This window comes from Plecotus auritus (assembly GCF_963455305.1).
Source record: "Plecotus auritus genome assembly, chromosome: 6".
In the NCBI taxonomy this organism is placed as follows: Eukaryota; Metazoa; Chordata; class Mammalia; order Chiroptera; family Vespertilionidae; genus Plecotus; species Plecotus auritus.
Genome location: NC_137773.1, coordinates 58,818,798 through 58,840,875, shown reverse-complemented (window position 1 = coordinate 58,840,875; position 22,078 = coordinate 58,818,798). Strand labels below are relative to the sequence as shown.

The window sequence follows — 22,078 nt, the reverse complement described above, 5'->3', positions numbered from 1 at the left end:
TAGAGACGCTTGCCATACATCATTACAAAAACATTTTTTAAATAAAACTTTTACTATTTCAAGTCTTAGGGAGAGTCTGAAGTACATAAAGGGAAAAAAAACCCAAAAACAGAATGTTCCTTTTGGGTAAGCGTTGCTTCATTTCTAACAGCCCTCCAGCTCAGAGAATTAAACTTCTGTGGTGGCGAACCTCTAATGACTACAGAGTCTTCCAACACTCTGTGCTGGGAGTCTGGCAGCTGCATCGCACTACAATTAAAAAGTCCTAAAAATATACAGAGAACATTCATGGAAGCTCATTTCACTGTTTGAAGTGTGGTGTTCTTCCTTACTTAAAAAAACACAACCACAAACAAAAACCTGCAAGAGGTTAATTTTCAAATCTGGAAAATTGTGCAGGGTTACTGAAAAAACCAACACAGACTCTAACACTATTTTTCCCCCCACAAAGTAATTTTCAGTTTAGATTCAATTAACTCCTTCTCTAGAAGGCAGCACCCTAAGAGGGTGGAGGACCATGGGTAAGCTTAACGTTTGTTCTAAAAAAGTCAATGACTACAAGGCTGAAAATAAATACTTCCCCCAATTAAAAGAACCAATAAAAACAGGCCAAAGCAGAGGTCATTAAATTTGCACTGTGATCTACAAACAAGCTGATCGTACACAAGATTTTGAGTCAGGCTTTACTTGTCAAGAGAAGCAGCACAGATTTCAACAGGTTCTAAAAAATTAGCAAGCTGGACTAAATAATGTTCTACATCAGTTGTACATTCTAAAATACTATACTGACTTTGCACCTGTCCTTGTTATCATGAAGCATGATGAATAAATGACCCTTTCATGAAGTTCAATAAAACTTGTAAAGTAACATCATATATTGCATATAGTGGTAGAAATTGGGATTAGCAGACATTCATGATATTTTACAAAAACAACAAAACAAATGTAAAATTTAGTGGTGACCCACCAAAAGCCATCAATTAACTTTACAAAGTATCCATGTCAAGTAATCTTGACTCAAAATATCACAAAGCAAATGTTACCCGAATTCACGAAATATGGGATTTTTGGCATCTATAAAGGTTAGAAAGCAAACATTAACTGAAGCATTAGGTCTCTTAGTTCACAATTAAGGCCACATCCTATCTAATAAAAGGGTAATATGCAAATTAACCATCACTCACTCTATCACAAAGATGGCAGCGCCCAGTCCCCTCAGCCCTGCCGGAGTCCCCCAGTCCTGGGGGGCGGCCGCTGAGAGCAGGCAGTGTGAGCGGCCTGGCAGAATGCTTGCTTTGTCTCCGCAGTGACGAGGCAAGCGTCCCGCCCCAGCCACAAGGGCCTCTGGGCCGCGGAGAGCCACTGGGCAGCAGATAGCTACTGGCACACGGACTCGTGCACAGGGCTACTAGTTTCATAATGTGGGTTATCTGCTTTAAAAGTTTCCTTTTTGTTCTCCCTACTGAGCTTGACATTTTCAAGACTAGCCCCGAGCACTAGCCTCTGGCATAAAACTGATACACAGGTTAACTGGCTTTTCTCCTCAAACTATTTTCTAAAACAGAAAGTAGCAAAGGTAGAAGTGATAAAAGGAATGCATGCAGGTGGGTTTCAATTTCACAGAATGTGTGTTTTCTATGCAACAAATTAAGCATGCACATTGCGCCGGGCTGTCACAACTAATCTTTACTAGTCTCTCCCAGCTACGGAAATACTGGGGCACCTGGCCATGATGTTGCCAATGAGGACAAATTTTTGTCTACAGCTTTGATAATACCTTTCAAGCCCAAAAATACTTAAGAGTCTCTTCTAGTAATTAACCTTTAGGAATCTATCCTAAGTAAATGATCCAAGGCATGTTGAAATCTACAGGCAGAAAAAGGACTAGAGACTAAAAGAATGAAAAACTGGAAACCCAAATGTCGAGCAACAGGTTAAATGAATTAGGATGCATCTAGCCAATGGAATAGTATTCAGTCACTTAAGTATGAAATATGAAGATTACGTAACATGGAAGAATATGATTAATAAGTGGGGAAAAATAAGATACAAGATTACAGAGAAAAGCCACATTATATAAAAACTATGTGTACATACATATTTAAATTGCATTTACAAAACTGTTATTTGTGATTCCCTTTAAGAAGTAGAATGAGGTTTGGGAAGAAGAGCAGATGTGACTAAAACTTTCACTTTTTGCATTTCTCTGAATTGTTTTAATTTTTCCAGTAGAAATGCACTGATTTTACTTGCATAGTTGTCTCTTTAGGAAAAAAGAAACATGTATATGAAAATAGAATCTTAAAAAGTATTAAAATGGAAAGATTGTATATTTATTTCTTCCTATATTTTCTAAACTTTCTGTGGTCATAGTCTTTAATTTTTAAAAATTAAATCTATAAAATAACTCTAAGTTTTTTTTTGTCAAGTATATAATCATTCCTTAACCTATTTTTTCATGTTTCAGATCCTACTCAAAGAATAATCTTACCACATGTAGATAACCCCCAGATAAAACTGCATCACTCTAAAGCCTAAAAGAAAAGTTTTTAAAATAAAATAATCCAATTAGCTTATTAGTTATTTTTCCAGTTCCTCATTATCACCGATGACCTTCACAAAGCCTGTCCACAGAGGGCTTAGAGCACAGCTGTGAAGAGTGGTGGCTGGGGGTTGGGGGGAGGCCTAGAGTCATACTTCCAGGGTGTGAATCCAGCTCCCCCAGCAGTGTGATTTTGAACAGGTTACTTGATTTCTCTCTGTTTCAATTTCCCCAATGTAAAATAGGAATTAGAACATCACAAGGTTATTGTGAGGATGAGAGAAGGGTAATAGAAAGCATTATCAAAATGCCTAACATAGGAAGCTACTAGCTTTTTATCTATTAGCTAATTAGGCTGCTAGCTATTATTCTAAGTGTTGTAAAATTCATATGTAACAAAGTATACATTGTAATAATAATTATTATAACCACTGAAAAATACATTTATAACAAAAATGAAATGAATTTAACACAATCTTTATGCTCCATCTGTTACTCCAGCTTAGACACCAAAAGAATAAATAAGGAAACAAGAGTTCACAGTGATGTCATTTTTATCTCACCTACACCTTGAGCATCTGTCCTGCTAATTTGCAGCTGCAGTAATTATGAACAGGATTTTTGTGTTTGTGTCCAGTTTCCCATTAAAAGGGAAAAGATCTTATAAAAGGTTTGGGGAAACTGCTTATACAATGGATCCCAGAATGGCAAAACACAAACTTTACTTCGACAAAGTTCTTCCTTCTTTCTTCCCACTCTTTGAAAAGAGGTGTTCATTAAATTAAAAACCAAGATTAAGCCTCCCCAGACCTTTTCTGCTTGGGTCAGGGATCAAAGAACAAAATGAATGTTTTCTGCCTTTCTTTTACCTGGACTTCCTGCTATACTGGGGGAAAAATCCCACTATAGTTCGTTCTGTAGTCTGTTAATTCCTGATTGAGATAATTTTCCATTACTTGAGACAGATCAGGGTGAACCATGCTTCAGAGGTATGGAGGTACCTAGTCAGACAAAACACGGTTGTCTGAATTTCTACTATCCAAAAACATAAAATATATTCCATGCATTGGGAGCAACATGAGAACTAAAAATCAAACTCTGTCCTCATCTACTTCAAAGAAGTATTATATAAGGATCAAATGAATTGTAGAAAATATTTATAAATAGATCTCAACCATTTGATTTCTATGTAGCAATTTTTGAGAAGAGATTGCTTTAAATAAGATTGATTGGGTCGTTACAAAGAAATTAACCTTTACTAGAAACTGATGCCAGAAAAGTTAGTCAGGTACAAAATAAATATATTTATATTATGCTACCCATGAAACAAACTTTTTGAAAAGTAAGGATGGAAACCTCCATAAACCGTACGATGACTGGTAAAATGGAGGCACTCCACGATCCCCAAGGAGAACCCGCTGCACGTGGGCATCCGAAGGCTGGCAGTGGTCCCAAAGTCTGGAAGTATTTTACCCCCAAAGCATCAACTGCTAGCAATTTCTGAGTCTGTTTTGCCTCTGCCCATGACAAGAATCAACTTGTTCCAAAATTCCACTAAATATGTTTCTTTTATGTTAAAACTCTGCTGTTTCTGGGAAAGCTAAAAGTTAGAATTTTTTACACATGTGGACAAAAGCTATATTTGGACCTTTCAGTCCCTTAACAGAATAAAGACATTTTTTAAAAAGAACTCCCCTGCTGCAGTTTATTATAAGAAACTCACCCCGACTTTTGAAATTTAAAAAAGTAAACCTCATTGTCCTATATAATGCCTTTAATGTAAAAGTTCAAGGTTCCATTTGTAAAAAGAAAAACAAAAGTAAAGCATTTAATCTAAATTAATTGCAAGTTTAAAAAATTATTGAAGAGAATAGTCATGACTTCTATTTATAGATCCTTTTTTTCTAGTCACCCCATCTATAAATGCATAGGTTGTGGATTTTTTTTAAAAATTGATGCTCATTGCCGAAACCGGTTTGGCTCAGTGGATAGAGCGTCGGCCTGGGGACTGAAGGGTCCCGGGTTCGATTCCGGTCAAGGGCATGTACCTTGGTTGCGGGCACATCCCCAGTGGGAGGTGTGCAGGAGGCAGCTGATCGATGTTTCTCTCTCATCGATGTTTCTAGCTCTCTATCCCTCTCCCTTCCTGTCTGTAAAATATCAATAAAATATATTTAAAAAAAAATAAAAAATTGATGCTCATCACATCGTTTTAAGTATTAAATATTTAAAACTCCATAAAAATCATCATTTCTTAGATTTTTTTTAAATACATGTAAAACCACCTTTAATTGCCTATGAAGCTGTACTCCCCAACTACATGTCATCCCTACACAACAAAGACAAATAAATGGAAACCCAGGACAACAAAGACCATAAACCATGACATTCCAACACACCTGCCTCAATTAGTGCACACACAGGCTATGGGGAAATCTTTAAGTACTGAAATAAAGTTTAGCATGTGGCCTCGTTGATAAAGTTAACATTCAAACAAGTGTCATTTCCTTTTGAATCACTTCACTTACTTTACACCTGGTTTTCTGAATCTCAGCACCATTGACATTTTGGACCCCTGAGAATTATCTTGTGTCTGTTGTCTGTCTGTCCTATGTACTGTAGGCTAGATAGCAACATCCCGGCCTCTACCCACTACATGCCAGTAGAATCCTCATCCCCAGTTGTGGCATCAAAACATGACTCCAAACTCCACTAACTGTCCCATAGAGCAAAAACATACCCAGTAGAGAGCCACTGCTCTACACTAAAGCAAATCCAAGAGTTAAAATGGATAAATCCTAACATTTGATTTTATTTGAAGTGATTTTACAAGAGACACAGAATACCTGAGTTAGTTGTACTAACCACGTCAGGCCTTGTAAATTGAGTCAATACCACTAGGAAGACGTAATTATCCATTTTGACAGAGAAGACTCAAGAGACATCGGGTTACCAGCATAAATGCTACTAGCACATGCCACACCATTCATTGCCTCTTCAATCGGGAAAGCTTTTAAACACATAAAAAAGATAACCAGGGCCCCTTAAAACTCTAACATGGGTATCAGGAATGGAATCGGTGACTGCATAATGAACTGCCTAGAAACTGTTTATCTCCGCTTGTGTCCAAGATCAGATTAATTTAAGATGAAAACTACCAATCTGAGTAGGAAAGCACATAAGAAGTTGAGGCAGATGGCCTAAAATTTTGTGCAGAACAACTCATTAGCAGATCCTACTTTTCTCATTCCTCTCTCTTCACCTAAGCAAAGCTGTCCTTTTCTTGAGAATTTTCAGAAAGCAGATAGTTTTACATGCCCCCTAAAAAAATCAATTTATAAAGTAAAATCAGAACAAACAATGCCCATTTAAAGATATGCATACATCTTAAGCATAAGACAAATTTCTTATGCTACTTCAAAGCAAGATTTAATGTCCTCTTTATATTTATAACATATCAACCACACAACAGACATGAAGTTTTAAATAGCAAGTCCATCTAGAGCACAGATGTTGAATCAACGCCAAGAAGACTATAGCTTTGAAGGATACCTGGCTCTCTGAAAATACAATATCCAAAACTGGGCCTATGGAAACTAACATCTAATTTTTCCAAAGAAATCTTATCTGAAAGTTTAAAAATATCTCTTCTCTTTGCATATGGGAAATAATGTTTAGACCTAAACAGTGACAAAAGTGATGCTTGTAACATTTTATAGCCACATGCCAAAATTTCAAGGATTAACTCAGAATGTTTTAATTTCCACAATCTGATTGAAATCGGTCTTTGTTTTCTTTCTTAGCGCTTGCGTTTTTGCTTTTAAACAGACATGAGGAAGAAGTAGTAGAAATCAGAACAGCAGGTACTAGGTTTCTGATGGCAACTATGATTGTGTTTCCTTCTGAATTAGTTCTTAAAAAAATTCTTCCTCTACTTTTCTTTCTTAACACAAAATTGAAACCATACTACAGAGTTTATTTCTTGCCTTTTTCACTTAACATTTCCCCATGTCTTTAAATTGCCCCCATTTTTTAAAGGCCACCCCTATGAATTCTATGGTGATGTTATTTAACTGTTTTCTATTTTAGGGATTTTAAATTGTTTTCAATCTTTTGATCTTATTGCTGGGATGAATTCTCATGCATAATTATGTTGGCATCTCAGGTTATTTAGGATAAGTTAATTTATTAGGTCAAATGGAAAGGACATTTGTATAGTTGTACTAAACAAACTGCTTTCCATAAAGATTATGAAATTTACACTTCCATCATTCGTTGAGAATGCCAATTAACTGCATATCAAAATATAATGGACATTTTCTTTTTCAAAAACATGTCAACTTTAAATATTAAAAAAATCATATTGTTTTCATGCATATTTATTTAGTGAGACTGAGCTTTCTTATACTTAGTATTTATAATTCTACCTTTTCAAATTGTCTGTTTGGTGTTTGATTCATTTTGCCATGGCAGTGTTAAGGTTTTTTTCATATTGAACTATTATGATTTAACGAAAAAGTATATAACCCTTGCTTATGACAGCTAGAAAGTTTTAATTTTTATGTTGTCTAACCAACCTTTTCCTTTGTGATCTTCCCACTACATTTATGCTTAGAAAATCCATTCCCATGTCAACCTAACTATTGACATCTTTTCCTTTAGTTCTTTGGTTTCATTTTGACATCAATATTTTTAAAACACCTGGAATTTATTTTTGGTATACTATGAGAAAGGTGATTTAATATCTGGTAGCATGAGAGCCCATTAATCATTATTTCCAAAATTTTCCTGCCTATTTTTCCAGATTAACTTTTAAAATCACTTTGTTTTGTGTCCTTCCTTCTGCCCATCCCAAAATCATTTGGATTCTTATTGAAATTGCAATTAAACTATAAATAAAAATCAGAAAGAATGTACAGAAGAATGTTGAATACTGCTGCTATCAGGCATCCTTACCTGATTATCATAGAAATACTTCCAGTATCTCATTTGTATACCAATTACACAGACCTTTTGTTTCAGAGAGGATTTTTTAGTCTGTTAGGGAATTCTCCATTTTTATTACTAAATCTCTAATTGAATTTAGATTTTGTATTCTGTCAAGTGCTTTTGTGATATATTTTTTGGGATTATGTGTGTAATAACTATCTTCTAGATCCCAGTATTAACAGGTTTCTTAACAGTAAGTCATCCTTTCATTCCTGTCATAAATCCTTCTCATGGCAGTGTATTATTTTTTAATATGTTGATGATTTTGGATTGCTTGTGCTTTAGTCAACATTTTTCCATATAAATATTTCTAGTCTGGAGTCTTTTCAAAAATAAAATTTTTTAGATAACTATTAAAATTTCAATGATTACTATTTCAATTAGACATTCAACTTCTTTATTTCACTTAAAATTTCCCTAAAACATTCATTTGGAGATTTCCAAATAAGTTTCAATTTTTAAAATCTCATCTGCATGTACTGTTTATATGCCACTTAGGTTTTCTAATTTGGCATACTTACAATTTTCCTTTTTTCTTTTGTTAGGCATCTTAAATATCTGTCTCTATAGTTCCTATCCCCCCTGTGCCCACCAAGAATTAGCTATTTGACTTATCAAATCTCTCTTTTTCCTTGTGGTCACTTACTTGCAGAATAAATCAACTTGTAAAGTGGCTATTTCCAGTCTTGGGGCAGGCTGCCTTCTAATCATTAATTTAATTAATTAGAGAAGTCACAACTTCATTAAACTCTACTGGAATTTTTGGAACCTATTTTTAAAATTTTGTTAATGATTCAGGAAGCAATGTAGTAACTAGATCTGGTCTTAGAAAACGATTTTTTTTCCCCTACCAGAAGACACTTTTGCTCCAGTGTTTAGTATTATTCATTTTCAGCACTACATGAGCCAAACACTTCAAAATAAATTCTTTTCAAGAGAAGAAACAAAATGAAATGAAGAAATAAAGTGAATACTGGAAACTATGTTTATACAATGTAAATATAAACAATTTAACCTCATTGAAACTAGGGAAAATACACTTCAGAAACCACATGTTTCTTTTTAGGAATGATAATCTGATTGTGGCAAAACTCGGTATTTGTGTAACTGCTATTCATGCGTACTTGCAATTTGCCCAATTTTTTTTTTTTAGCCCATTAGAGTGCCTGGTATATTGTTACCATAATTTGGCATGCATTTCCCTGTGTAGTTTATGTGTATGTTTTTTCAGAAATGCTGATTAATTACCTCCATTCTTCCATATGAAATTCATATGAACATTCTCATGAAAATATTCTCCTTTAAATGCATTTTCCATATTATACATGAGTGGGGAGGAAATGCTTTGCTAAAAAAATGTTAAATATCTTTAATTTTTACTTCTGCTGTGGCTTTCCCAAACACATAATGAGTCTACTGGTCATTAGGTGCTCTTATTCTTAAGTAGAGAACATCCCACTTAATGTAGGAAGCCTCTTCAACGTACACTTTTCCCTTCCAAGTTTACATTCCAGTGTCCATAAGAATTATAGATTTCTCTATATATAATTTTGAGACATTTGTGTAAAGAGACAGGTGAGCCGCTTACATCTTTCATGATAAAGGCTAATTCATACACATGCACGCATGCACACACACACACACACACACCCCTCTCAAGTAGGACTACTAAAATATCTAGCAGATACAAAGCTCATATTGTCAAACATGTAACTGCCATGGTACAAGGAGAATTTAAAAGTAAGGTGGGGAGCTGGGGGCTAGAATCACCGTACCTGCTTTCCGTCCAGGGTGCAGAGCCTCTTGACCACTCCTGAGTCTAGTTTAATGGCTTCGGTGATATCGGTTAAGACTTGTTCAAAGGAATGTGCGGTCTTCTTATTCAGAAGAATCCGCACGGCTTTTCTAGGCTTCACTCCGCTTCGGATCACAGTCACTAGCTTGGGTTTGATGAAATCTTTACTTTCCTTCACTTCACTTTTCACCGAGGTGGCAGCAGCCAAGGCTCGGGTGGTCCCACCCTTGATGTTCACAGACCAGTTTGGATTAATATTTTTGGTGTAATCAACTTTACGAAATGGTTCGTTCGATGCACACACGTAACTCTCACCTAAAAAGCAAACAGCGGTTTTATTAGCATGATTTCCCCACCATGGAAGAACAAATGCTGGACACCCAATGAACGAGCCCCTGAACTGGGCAGGTTCACTGAAAGGATCCATGCCCTTCTCTGGCACTCTCCCCACCCGCCCTTTGTTTTTAATAGCATCTAGGTTGGTTCTGGGAACAACATGCATCACAAAGTGAAAATCACTGGACAAAGAAACAAGAGAGATCAGGGTTTTGTTCTGATCCAAAGTGTCTTCCTGGAAAATTTCTCTGCAATCTGGGTCTCAATATCGTTATCTGTAACATGAAGTTGTTGCAACAGATGAATTCTAAAGTATCCTTAGTTCCAAAGTCCATTAACTAATTTAATTTTTAAATAATTTCTTCTGGAAGAAATAATTATATCACAAAGTAATAGTCATATAAATAAAACTATTTTCCTCCTCCTTCCAATTATAGATTTCAGTCCTAATCAAAGAATGATCACCACAACTTCACATAACTGACTAAGTTATATTCAGTTATAGGATCACTTACTCAATTAATGAAGCACCACAAAAAGGAAGAAGAGTTTTAAAGACTCAAAGAAGCATACCTCAGCATTTTTTCCTTAAAGAATGTGGATTAAGATAATTAGTTTAAATAGATACCCTTTTCTATATCTATTTAAATGGGAAAGGATATTAAGTTAAAATGATGTGTTCATCACACAGTCTTCTGTTCAAATTTTATTAAGAAAAACATAAAAACTATACTATGTCAATTGATTTACTGAGTAAATATTGATTAAAAGGTCCAAAATTATATGTTTAAAAATAATATATTTTGATTGAACAAGCATAATTATATGTTTAAAAAATAATTTTTCTTTTGCAAGATTCAGAAGCCACCAATTATTTTAATCTCAACTTTTTGGCATATAAAATAAAAGGGTTACAATCTAAGAATTTCTCTAAGATATCTTCTAACTCAAAAAGAATCCACTTTTTCACCCATTCTGTATAATAGTCTCATTCTTAATATTATAATGATAGGATTCAACCCTTAAATGCTGTGAATGCTTAAAACAAAAATAACCAAAACACTGAAGGAGAAGTCCTGAGGAAAACCTATTAATATAAATATGTTTAATTATTACCAGGATGTTGTTTAAATCCTGATTACTGGAGAACTTAAAGACTTCCAATGGCACGTGAACAAGTCAGTAACAGATCAGACATATAAGGGGGCCTAAAAAGAGGAGGTATAATTGGGTCCCTGTCCAAGAAAACTAGGGCATGGGTCACAGGCTTTAATGCTGCATCCACACCAGTAGTTTGAAGTCCAGCCCAACCATCACCATTTAGAGATTTTTCATCTCTGTAGGTTTATCTAAATCATTTTTCATAGTGTAATCATCTGGGAAAGTGTCACATAATTTCAAAATAGGTATGAATTTAATAGAATAGAACCATATAGCATGTGCATGTATTAATGAGCAAAAAATAAACAATTATGATTTTGCTTTAACTTTACAGAGAAAGCAACTCTCACACTGAAAAGCTCTTACTAATTTTACCTATGATAAAAATTAAATTGTATGTTCTGATCCAAAATACTACAATAAAAAGAGGAACCTCAGCAAGAAAAGGTGATTTTCTTTTAGGATCAGAGAGAAGTCAGCTGGAGAAAAGCCTTTCCCAAAAGAAAGAGAAAAAGACACTGGGGAGAAAAAATAAAACAAGAAAATATTTAATATGTCATATTTCCTTGATCAATGTAGTCCCTGCACAGTCGACATATTAACCAAGAGAGCTACCTTTTAAATCTTTCTGTATTTTGCTTCTTTACATGGGTTCAGAATATCAAAATGAAAATAGGCAAAGGAAGCCTGTCTTTTAATTTGTTTTTGTGTGGTTACAGATAAATTTTCATTCTCTCCTCTTCTCCCTTGATGTTTCTATTTAAAACTCCTAGATCAGTTCCATAATAACGTTATGTATAGTTTTGAACCAAGGCTGGCCAGTGCCTGCTAGAGAGAGCCTCACCCCTTCTCTACATCCACAGGAGATGTAAATAATAATTCATAGGATGCTCTTCTGTTAAGCCTATACTGACCTTCACAATATGCACTGAAGACCTACTATGCACCAGCTCGGGTGCTAGGTGCTGACATGATATGAAACCTACTTTGGCATCCTTGGTACTCAACATTTCAACACAGCTATTCAGGACATGGTTTTGAGGTTAGCTTTGTGTTTCTTTATACTTGGCACATAAAACCCTATAGTATAGATGTCATACCTTGATAACAATACCACCACAATACCCAGACCAGCTTCCCTTGTCATGTCCCCACCCAGACCAAACAATCTGATTGTAATCTTGTCACTTACATAGATTTGCCTACAGCGAGAGCTTTGCCTATGTGCTGACAAAAGAATTTAAGATCTTGGTTCCTTGGGCAGTTTCACAATAAATTACTATTCTCTGTTAGATACTAGACACCTACAAGATTGATTAGAAGCAATGGGCCTCGCCCCAACCAGATTCATGCTACTGTGTGTAGATTTGTTACTCCCCTGCCAGCTTACCACAGCTCCCCTCCTCCCCATACTGGGGAGCAACTTCACTCCCTACTCAAACTAGTCAGCTAGAAACTTAGGGGTCAGAGCCTTCTTTCTTTTGGTTCCCTACATACATCTTGACATTGAGTTCTGCCCACTCTATCCTTTAAATATTTCTGAAAATACCCTTCCTATCTGCCTTCATCACCATCTACTTCCCACTAGGATCAGTGTAAGCATCTTATTTCTGTTCATTCCCAGTAAATATAACAAGTTTTCCAAATGGAGATACATTTTATGCTACTGATACAGCTGAAAAAGTATATTCTAAAATCTCGATATACTGATGAAATACATCATGAGAGACTTTAACTCTTCCCAATACATGGTAATACTGCACTTGCCAAAGCAAGAAAAGGATAAGATCTCATTAAAACTAGTTAAACTAGGATATAAATGTGTAGATATACATATATACACACATATATATACACATATATGTACTATATATGTATGTGTGTGTACATATATATGTGTGTGTGTGTGTATATATATATATATGTACATATATATATATATATATATATATATGAATATAAAGAAAATTAAGCAGTCCCTGAAATCCAGAACTGATCTAACATTCATAGCTAGACTTAATGTGATTTCAAGCTGGTCTGATGCTCACAATCAGACCTATGTTCTCCCATGGGATCTAATCTCACAGAATAGCTATGTCAAACAAAGTCACTCTGAGACTATGATAAAGTGACACAAAAATTAAGTCATTGTGCAATCCAAACAATATCAAATATCCCCAAATATCCCTCTCTCACACCCAATGAATGACAACTTCTTTATTAATTACAGCTTTTTCCTCAATCTAGTTTGCTCTCCCTGTAAGATTTAATGAGATACCCAATTATAGAAATGCCCTTCCTTTTGTCAGCACTCACTACAGAATGAGTCCCTTCTTCCTTAGATCCTCCCTGAAAGTATCCAACCAAAGCCCCAATTCTAAGACAGATCCAACACTCTTCACGAGACACCCCATAATGTCATCTTATGCCCGTGCATCCCTGATGCAGTGACCAATAAACCCAACCATAGTTGTGTTCTTGGCTGAAGAGAATTGAGATACACTCTTTGATACCAGTTCTTTGACCATAAGATGCTAAGAGGAAACCATTTTGAAAATTATGATCATATGAGTGCTACATACAAAGAGGATTTGCTTTCTGTACAGAAAGAGGATGGATAGAAGCATAAGCAGGTTATACCACTTAATTGTCTTCAAGCATGATATAAAACGAAGTCTTTCAATTTCCTTTTAAGAGTCTCTCCAGAGGCATGGTTATGGCTTTTTCCCACTGACATTTGTTCAAAGACATTTTTTATGACTATGTTTAGAAGGTTGACAAATTAAGTGTCCACAACGGTGTAATACAACCTGGGTACTTCTTAACCATTCATTTTTATCCTTAAACAAATTAACTGCCTCCTATTTAAGAGGCAAAAGGCTGTTAAAACCTAGAACTGGCAAATTTCCTGTTCTCTGAAAACCTTCTTCCCTACAAATATCTGTCAGTCTGTGCCCATTTTTCCACCTCCTCTCCCTTTTCAGTGATAAGGATACCCTCCTCCTAGTCATCGTTAAGTCCCTCTACCAGGACTTGGGTCCTTCCCTCTCCTCATACTGCGATTTCAAGGGCATTCTTCTCCTCTCCTCTGTTAAACTGGACAGTCCTCCCTACAATATTATTGTACACTGTCTCTCACACACAGACCCTCCCCTCTTCATTCCTCAGCTCACTCAACCTAATGGGCTTTTGGCTTCCATTCACTGCCAAGGTAAAAAACATTCCTCATTGGAACCATACATGACCCTGACGGAGGTATACACACTATCCGATATCAAACTATACTGCAAGGCTACACTAATCAAAACAGCATGGTACTGGCATAAAAACAGACACACAGAACAATGGAACAGAATAGACAGCTCAGAAATAAACACAAGCCTATATGGTCAATTAATCTATAGCAAAGGAGGCAAGAATGTACAATGGAGTAAAGACAGTCTCTTCCATAAATGGAGCTGGGAAAACTGGACAGATACATGCAAAAAATGAAGCTAGACCACTTCTTTACACCACATACAAGAATAAACTCAAAATGGGTTAAAGACTTAAATGCAAGACCTGAAACCATTAAAACTCCTAGAAGAAAAAAGAAATAGAGCGTAAAATATTTGACATGGCTCTTAGTAATATTTTTTGGATATGTCTTCTTGGGCAAGGGAAACAAAAGAAAAAAGTAATCAGATCAGATGACATCAAACTAAAACGTTTTTGCACAGCAAAGGAAATCAACAAAACAAAAAGGCAACTTACTGAATGGGAGAAGATACCTACTTATGATATATCTCATCTGGGGTTAATAAAATATATAAAGAACTCATACAACTTAACAACAAAAACCCCCAAACAATCTAATTTAAAAATGCACAGAGGACCTCAATAGACATTTCTCCAAAGAGGACATACAGGTGGCCAATAGACATATGAAAAGATGCTCAACATAACAAATCAGAGAAATGCAAATTAAAACTACAGTGATTTATCACCTCACACTTGTCAGAATGGCAGGTCGCTCTGACCCCCATCAATAAATCAACAAACAAGTGTTGGTGAGGATGTGCAGAAAACAGAACCCTGGTGCACTGTTGGTGGGACTGCAAATTAGTGCAGCCACTGTGGAAAACAATTATCAAATATCCCCAAATATCCCTCATACTGCGATTGGAGGTTCCTAAAAAAAATTAAAAATAGAACTACCATATGATCCAGCAATCCCACTTCTGTGTATTAATCTGAAGAAATCTGAAACACTAATTCAAAAAGATATATGCATACCTTATGTTCATTACAGCATTATTTCAAATAGCCAAGATCTGGAAGCAACCTAAGTGATCATTGATAGATGATTGTATTAACAAAGATCTCTCTCTCTCTCTCTCTCTCTCTCTCTCTCTCTCTCTCTCACACACACACACACACACACACACACACACACACACACACAGAAATATTAATATTACTTGGCCATAAAAGGAATGAAATCTTGCCATTTGTGGCAATATGGATGGACCTAAAGGGTATTATGCTAAGTGAAATAAGTCAGAAAAAAACACCATATGATTTCACTTATGTGGAATCTAAAATACAAAGTAAATGAACGAACAAAACAAACAAACTCAGATACAGAGAACAAACTGATGGTTGCCAAGTGGGAGAGGGGTTGAGGGGCTAGGTGAAAAAGGTGAAGGGATTAAGAAATACAAACCAGAAGTTACAAAACAGTCACAGGGAATATAGTCAATAGTGTATAACTACGTATATTGCCAGGTGGGTACTAGACTTATGGGGGGAAGATGATCATTTTGTAAGTTAAATAAATGTTTAATAACCATTCTGTACCTAACACTAATATAATATTGAATGCCAACTGTAATTGAAAAAAAAATTAAGCACTCCTCACCTGTTTTCCCTACTTCCTCACCCAGCATTTGCTCTAAAGCCACTGCATCATCACTTCTGCTCCCTGCACTCCGCTGGCTGAAACATTGCTCACCCTGACCCCCAAGTACTTCTTTCTTAACTGCTAAATGCAGAGCACATCTTTCTAATTTTACTTGATGTTTTCTGAGAGCAATGGACACCAGTCATGATTCTCTTCCTGCGGATCCTTTCTCCTTGGCTTCCACGATCTAATTTCTTTTGTTTTACCTTTTACTTTGATTATTCCCTTTTGGTCTGCTTTTCAGGATCCTTATCTCTCACCCATCCAGGCATCCCTCAACCCCCTTAGATTCTCCATCATCTTTGCTTCAACCACCACCTATACCCAGACGACTCAAACAATGAGGACATCCCCAGCCTAGTCCTTTCTCTTGAGTTCAAGTCACTTACAGAACATTTCTACTAAATAATATATGGATATCACACATGCTACATGTCTAAAACTAACATCATGCCCCATCACTGCCATCCTTACCTCAAACTCTCTTCCTCCTGAATTTCACAATGTACTGAATGAAATCACTATCTATATAGTCACGTAAGCAAAAACCAAGACTCCTGCTTCTCTCCTCCCTTTCCCCACAAGACTGTTCACTTTGGTCAAAGCACCTCTGGAATCCACCCTCAACCTGCCTTCTCTCATCCTCCCTGGATTAGAGTAAACTCCGTGTATCAGGCCTCACCCCATCATCCTCCACAGAGCTGCCACAGACAGGTTTGTAGAATGTGGATCTGATATCTCCTGCCTGCTTCCTTGACTTTAGAACACAGGATAAAGTCCTCAACACATCACACAATTCCAGCCTCATCTTCCGCCACATTCCCACAGGTTCCCAAGTTAGGACCACACCAGTGTATCTGCAATTTCCTTCAAATCTCATCATACTCTCCTAGTCTGATTCCTTCTTATACACCTGAAATAACCTTCCTCCTCCTTCTGCCTTGCCTCTTTTTATGACTAGTCAAGATTACTTGCCACTGACAAGAAAGTAAAGCAGCAGAACCTTCACATACTGCTGGGAGGATTGACAACATACATAACATGGTACCCAGAAATCCACCCAAGTACCCGAGAGAAATTAATGCACATGGGCACCAGAATACATATTATCTCTCTCTATATAGACACACATACATGTATGTTCATAGAAGTATTGCTCAATAGCCAAAGATGAGAATCAATTCACATTATCCAACCTAGATTACAATGCAGTCATAACAGTAATGCAAATAAACAAACAAGCTATGTGAAACAATAGTAAGCAAAAGATGACAAAAGACTATATGAAGTAGGAGTCAATTTCTGTAGAGTTCAAAACAGACACTAGTTAACAATTTTGATTAGGATGTCTTCATTATAGCAAAAGTATAAAGAACTAGAGGCCTGATGCACGAAGATTCGTGCAAGAATAGGCCTTCCTTACCCTGGCTGCTGGCACCGACTTCGCTCCAGTTGGAGCCACCTTTTCGCTCCGGCCCGGAGCTGCCTTTCCACCTTCCCATGCTGCCCAGAGGCCCAGAGCAGCTGGGGCAGTGCGGAACACCTGCGTTGTCTTCATGGCGTCCCGCCCCGCTCGGCACCTGCATATGCAAACTAACCTGCCATCTTTGTTGAGTTAATTTGCATATTCACTCCTGATTGGCTGGTGGGCATCACAAAGGTACGGTTAATTTGCATCTTACTATTTTATTAGTGTAGACTAGAGGCCCGGTGCACAAAATTCGTGCACGGAGGGGGTGTGTCCCTCAGCCCAGCCTGTACCCTCTCCAATCTGGGACCCCTCAAAGGATGTCTGATTGCCCATTTAGGCCCGATCCTACCAGTAGGATCGGGCCTAAACGGGCAGTCGGAGATCCCTCTAACAATCCAGGACTGCTGGCTCCCAACTGCTCGCCTGCCTGCCTTCCTGATTGCCCCTAACCACTTCTGCCTGCCAGCCTGATCACCCCCTAACAACTCCCCTGCCAGCCTGATTGATGCCTAACTGTTCCCCTGCCAGCCTGTTTTCCCCTAACTGCCCTCCCCTGCAGGCCTGCTCACTGCTAACTGCCCTCCCCTGCAGGCCTGCTCACCCCTAACTGCCCTCCCCTGCAGGCCTGCCCCCCCCCCAACTGCCCTTCCCTGCAGGCCCGGTCGCCCCCAACTTCCCTCTTATGCCAGCCTGGTCACCCCTAACTGCCCTCCCTTGCAGCCCTGGTCCCACCCAACTGCCCTCCCCTGCTGGCCTGATTGCCCACAACTGCCCTCTTTTGCAGACCTGGTCCCTCCCAACTGCCGTCCCCTGCTGGCCATCTTGTGGCAGCCATCTTTGACCACATGGGGCAGCCACCTTGTGTGTTGGAGTGATGGTCAATTTGCATATTACTCTTTTATTAGATAGGATAGAGGCCTGGTGAATGGGTGGGGGCCAGCTGGTTTGCCCTGAATGGTGTCCCGGATCAGGGTGGGGGTTCCCTTGGGGTGCGGGGTGGCCTGGGCAAGGGGCCTGTGGTAGTGTGCAGGCTGGCCACACCCCCCTATGACCCAAGCAGAGGCCCTGGTATCCGGGATTTATTTATCTTCTATAATTGAAACTTTGTAGCCTTGAGCGGAGCCAAGCCTCCTGCTTGCTCCATGCCTGCAGCCATTTTTGTTGGGATTTATTTATCTTCTATAATTGAAACTTTGTAGCCTTAAGCAGAGGCCTGGGCCCGCCAGGGTGTGTGGAAAGCTTGGCTTCTTCCATTGCTGGGGAAACCCAAGCCTCCTGCTCTGTGGCCGCAGCCATCCTGGTTGGGTTAATTTGCATACTTGCTCCTGATTGGCTGGTGGGCGTGACCTGTGGGTGTAGAGGAGGTGCAGTCAACTTGCATATTGCTATCCTATCTAATAAAAGAGTAAGAGTCAGGCTGCTGTTCCCCTGGAAGAGTTATAGTGGGGAAGAGGCCCAGGGAGAGTGTCTCAGATACTGGCATACATGGCTGGTTATCATGGAGGTGTTCGCCTCATAGTAACTCAATAGGCTGTGCATGTATGTTTTATGAACTTTCTGTACGTATATGTTTCATAATTTTAAAGTAATAATTTCAAAATTACATCATTCTTGGGCACTCTTGTACTGTGAATTTTCAATGTTAATTTCTCATAATCATTTATTCTTTTTTTTTAATCCTCAACTGAGGATATGTTTTGTTTTGTTTTTGTTTTTTTTTAGAGAGAGAAGGAGGAGGAGAGGTGGGGGAGGGGGAAGAGGAAAAAGAGAGAGAGAGAGCGCAAGAGAGAGAAACATCAATGTGAGAGATAAACATCAATGGGTTGCCTCCCATTTGTGCCCTGACCAGGAATCAAACCCACAACCTATGTATGTGCCCTAAATGGGAATCAAACCCACAACCTTTTGATGTACAGGACAATGCTCCAACCAACTGAGCGTCCAAGCCAGGACTTATAATCATTTATTCTTTATCTGTCTCTCCCAGAGATTATGAATAGAGAGTTTTTAAAAATCAGGTGACTACGTTTTATAGGTACAGATGCCCAGGCCTCACCACAGTTCAACTAAGCCACAATCACTGGAAGGTGGTACACCAAAACATATAGGTAAGGTTTTTAAATTTCACAGGTGAATGTGCAAACAATCCCTCATTGCAAACCATTGCCTGGACTAGCAGCTCCTTGAAAAAACTGACTGTACATTTTTCATACCACCCACATCTAGCACAGCACCTAGAATCTAATAAGCACTCAAAACATGTTTGTCAAGTAATGACAAAAATATCTATTTGCAAAACAAACCGATTTGCATTACTTTTCCACAGCATAGCTGTGGACACACGATGACCTGGGAGGCTCAGGGTCAGGCTCCTGAAAGATGTCATGCATCGTCTGAGACACTTTTAGGTAATGCTAGTCCCACAAAAGGTGACCTAAGGCATATAGGAAAACAAGCAGGACATGAGGACTATCTAGTACCCACCAACATTCTTTTTTCACTCCAAAGCATCAGGATCCAGGGTACCTTTTTAGTCCAACAGATGTAATGTCTCTTTCAATTAATGGTATATATATATGTGTGTGTGTTTATATATATACTAGAAGCCTGATGCACAAAGATTTGTGCAAGAAAGGGCCTTCTTTTCCCTGGCTGCTGGCACCGCCTTTCCGCTTCGGCCCTGGAGCCACCTCATTCCGCTCTGGCCCCGCCTTCCCACACTGCTCAGAGGCCCTGAGCGGCTGGGGCAGTGCGAAACACCTGCATCATCGCCATGATGACAATGCAAGCGTCCCACCCCCAGCTGCTCAGCACCTGCATATGCAAATTAACCCATCTTTGTTGGGTTAATTTGCATACTCGCTCCTGATTGGCTGGTTGGCATCACGAAGGTATGGTCAATTTGCATCTTTCTCTTTTATTAGTGTAGATAGGTATGTATTATACATACAGACATATAATACATAAGGTGTCCCCCAAAATGTATACACACACTTTGAATAATTAAAAAGGCAGTGTTTATTAAAATACATTTCATTTTCAAAAGTTAGCCATCAGCTGTATATATATTTGGGGGAAGCACACTATATATTCTCTATATCTATTTAATAGCTAAATTACAATAATCCCTCAACATTTAAAATGTCAAGTTACTGTGAGAAATCACAAATAGCTACATGCAACCATATGCAGTTAGAAATTCAACAGCAGTATGTTTTAGCCTATTTTTCTATCAGTTACTGTCAAGTCTCTCATCCACCTCTATTAAGATATCTACATTAACTGTCTAACACCACTAGTAGTTTGTAATTATAAACTATTTTGACATTCATGGCAGAAAGTAGTTACACAAAATTTGGACACCGAAGCTATACTTAACTCTTGCAGTGACAGCAAGCACTGAACTTTGATAAATAGGAAAACTTGTTTATGAGTGTATGGTACAAGGACTCTCAAACTTAGAGAAACCCCCATCCAAAGATTTAAATATGTTAACATAGAAAAGGAAACACAAAAAGACACTTTACATCTAGCACCAGAAAAAAAACTAAATTCTTTTCTAACTTCCAAAATGAGAAAAATTACTTCCAGAGGAATGTAACCATGGAAAATAAAGCTGGATGTGTTGCATCTACAAGGCAGTTTGATGTCCTTCATCAGTACAGCATCTGGGAGATTTTCCTACTGGTGGATTATAATGTGCCTATCTCCATTTAAAGAACATTAGAGAGAAGCTCCCACACCCAGCTGGTTAAGAAGAACACAGGGTGAGAAAAAAGACTGATTACTCTGTGTAAACAACTTAGGTTTACTGCCTGAACTGTACAGTGCCCAGAATTTAAACTCGTGGGGATCAGTAGAGTAACACAGAGTTCATCTCTCTGGCCGGGAGGCTGTTCCCACTCTGCATTCATTTGCGGTGTCTCTGATCCCATGCTGTCACATTCACAAAATGAATATAATAGCCTTTCCTGCAGGGTAGAACTAAGGGCACAAAATGAGATCTTTCACCTCTAAGACCAATGTTCTTTCAACACATCTGATGGCAAGTGGCCAAAAGAAGTTGTCTCCCAAAGTCACATCCAGCTTCACCATCTGTACCATCCACTGGGGAAGGGGCACAAAAGCGACATCTGAGTATCTACAAAGAGGTATGTCCACAAATCCACTTTTCACCATTGAAATTTATGGGGTTAAGATTTTAAAAAAATATGTAAAAGGAAAACAAAAATTCTACTCATTAACCAAAAAGCCCTCAGGCTTGCTCACTGAAAAAGTACTAATTATATCTAATCTCCTGGTAGGATGAAACCTACAGACCTGCTCCTCATGTCTGAGCCAGCTGGATGCCACAATCTACAAGAGCTCCCCATGGCCATTTTCAGTCTGTGCTTATTTTGATGATTAAAATGTTTAGATCACCCAATTCTGGAACCTCTGAACACCTGCTTCTGAACCAAGGACAGCCAGGCCACTGTCCACAGCCTCACCTCTTCTGGCATCAGGTGTTGTAACTGCTGTCAGTTAAGGAGGAAAAGTGGACTCGAGGAAAAGACGTGCACAGCAAGTTAAGGCCAGAGGACACAGTTCTACTCTGCAGGAATGAAGGCTCATTAGCAGCGCGAAACTGACTCATCACTCGGCCATCTGAACTCAGCATTCAGCACCACAGTCACACTGGGAGCAACAATTTAATTTGAGCAAGTAGTATCGGTAGCCTTTATGTTGCTATTTTGCATTTTTATTGTAAATACCAATACAGTTTTATTGGTATTTCCGTTATCAATTTGTTTGGGGTGTATCGGTATATAAGACCTATATGCATAAGTACACACCTACCTT

The 22,078-nt window shown here is 38.2% G+C and overlaps 1 protein-coding gene across 4 annotated transcripts in view; it reads right to left on the bottom strand.

The window, feature by feature from the left end:
- The window catches only part of DCLK2 (doublecortin like kinase 2), a 139,551-nt gene that overhangs the window by 105,578 nt on the left and 11,895 nt on the right, over positions 1-22,078 (bottom strand). For all 4 annotated transcript variants that reach the window (XM_080671784.1, XM_080671782.1, XM_080671783.1 and 1 more), the window contains exon 2: positions 9,307-9,641. In XM_080671784.1, coding sequence (XP_080527910.1) covers positions 9,307-9,641 — 335 coding nt within the window. The remainder of the gene's footprint in view (positions 1-9,306; positions 9,642-22,078) is intronic.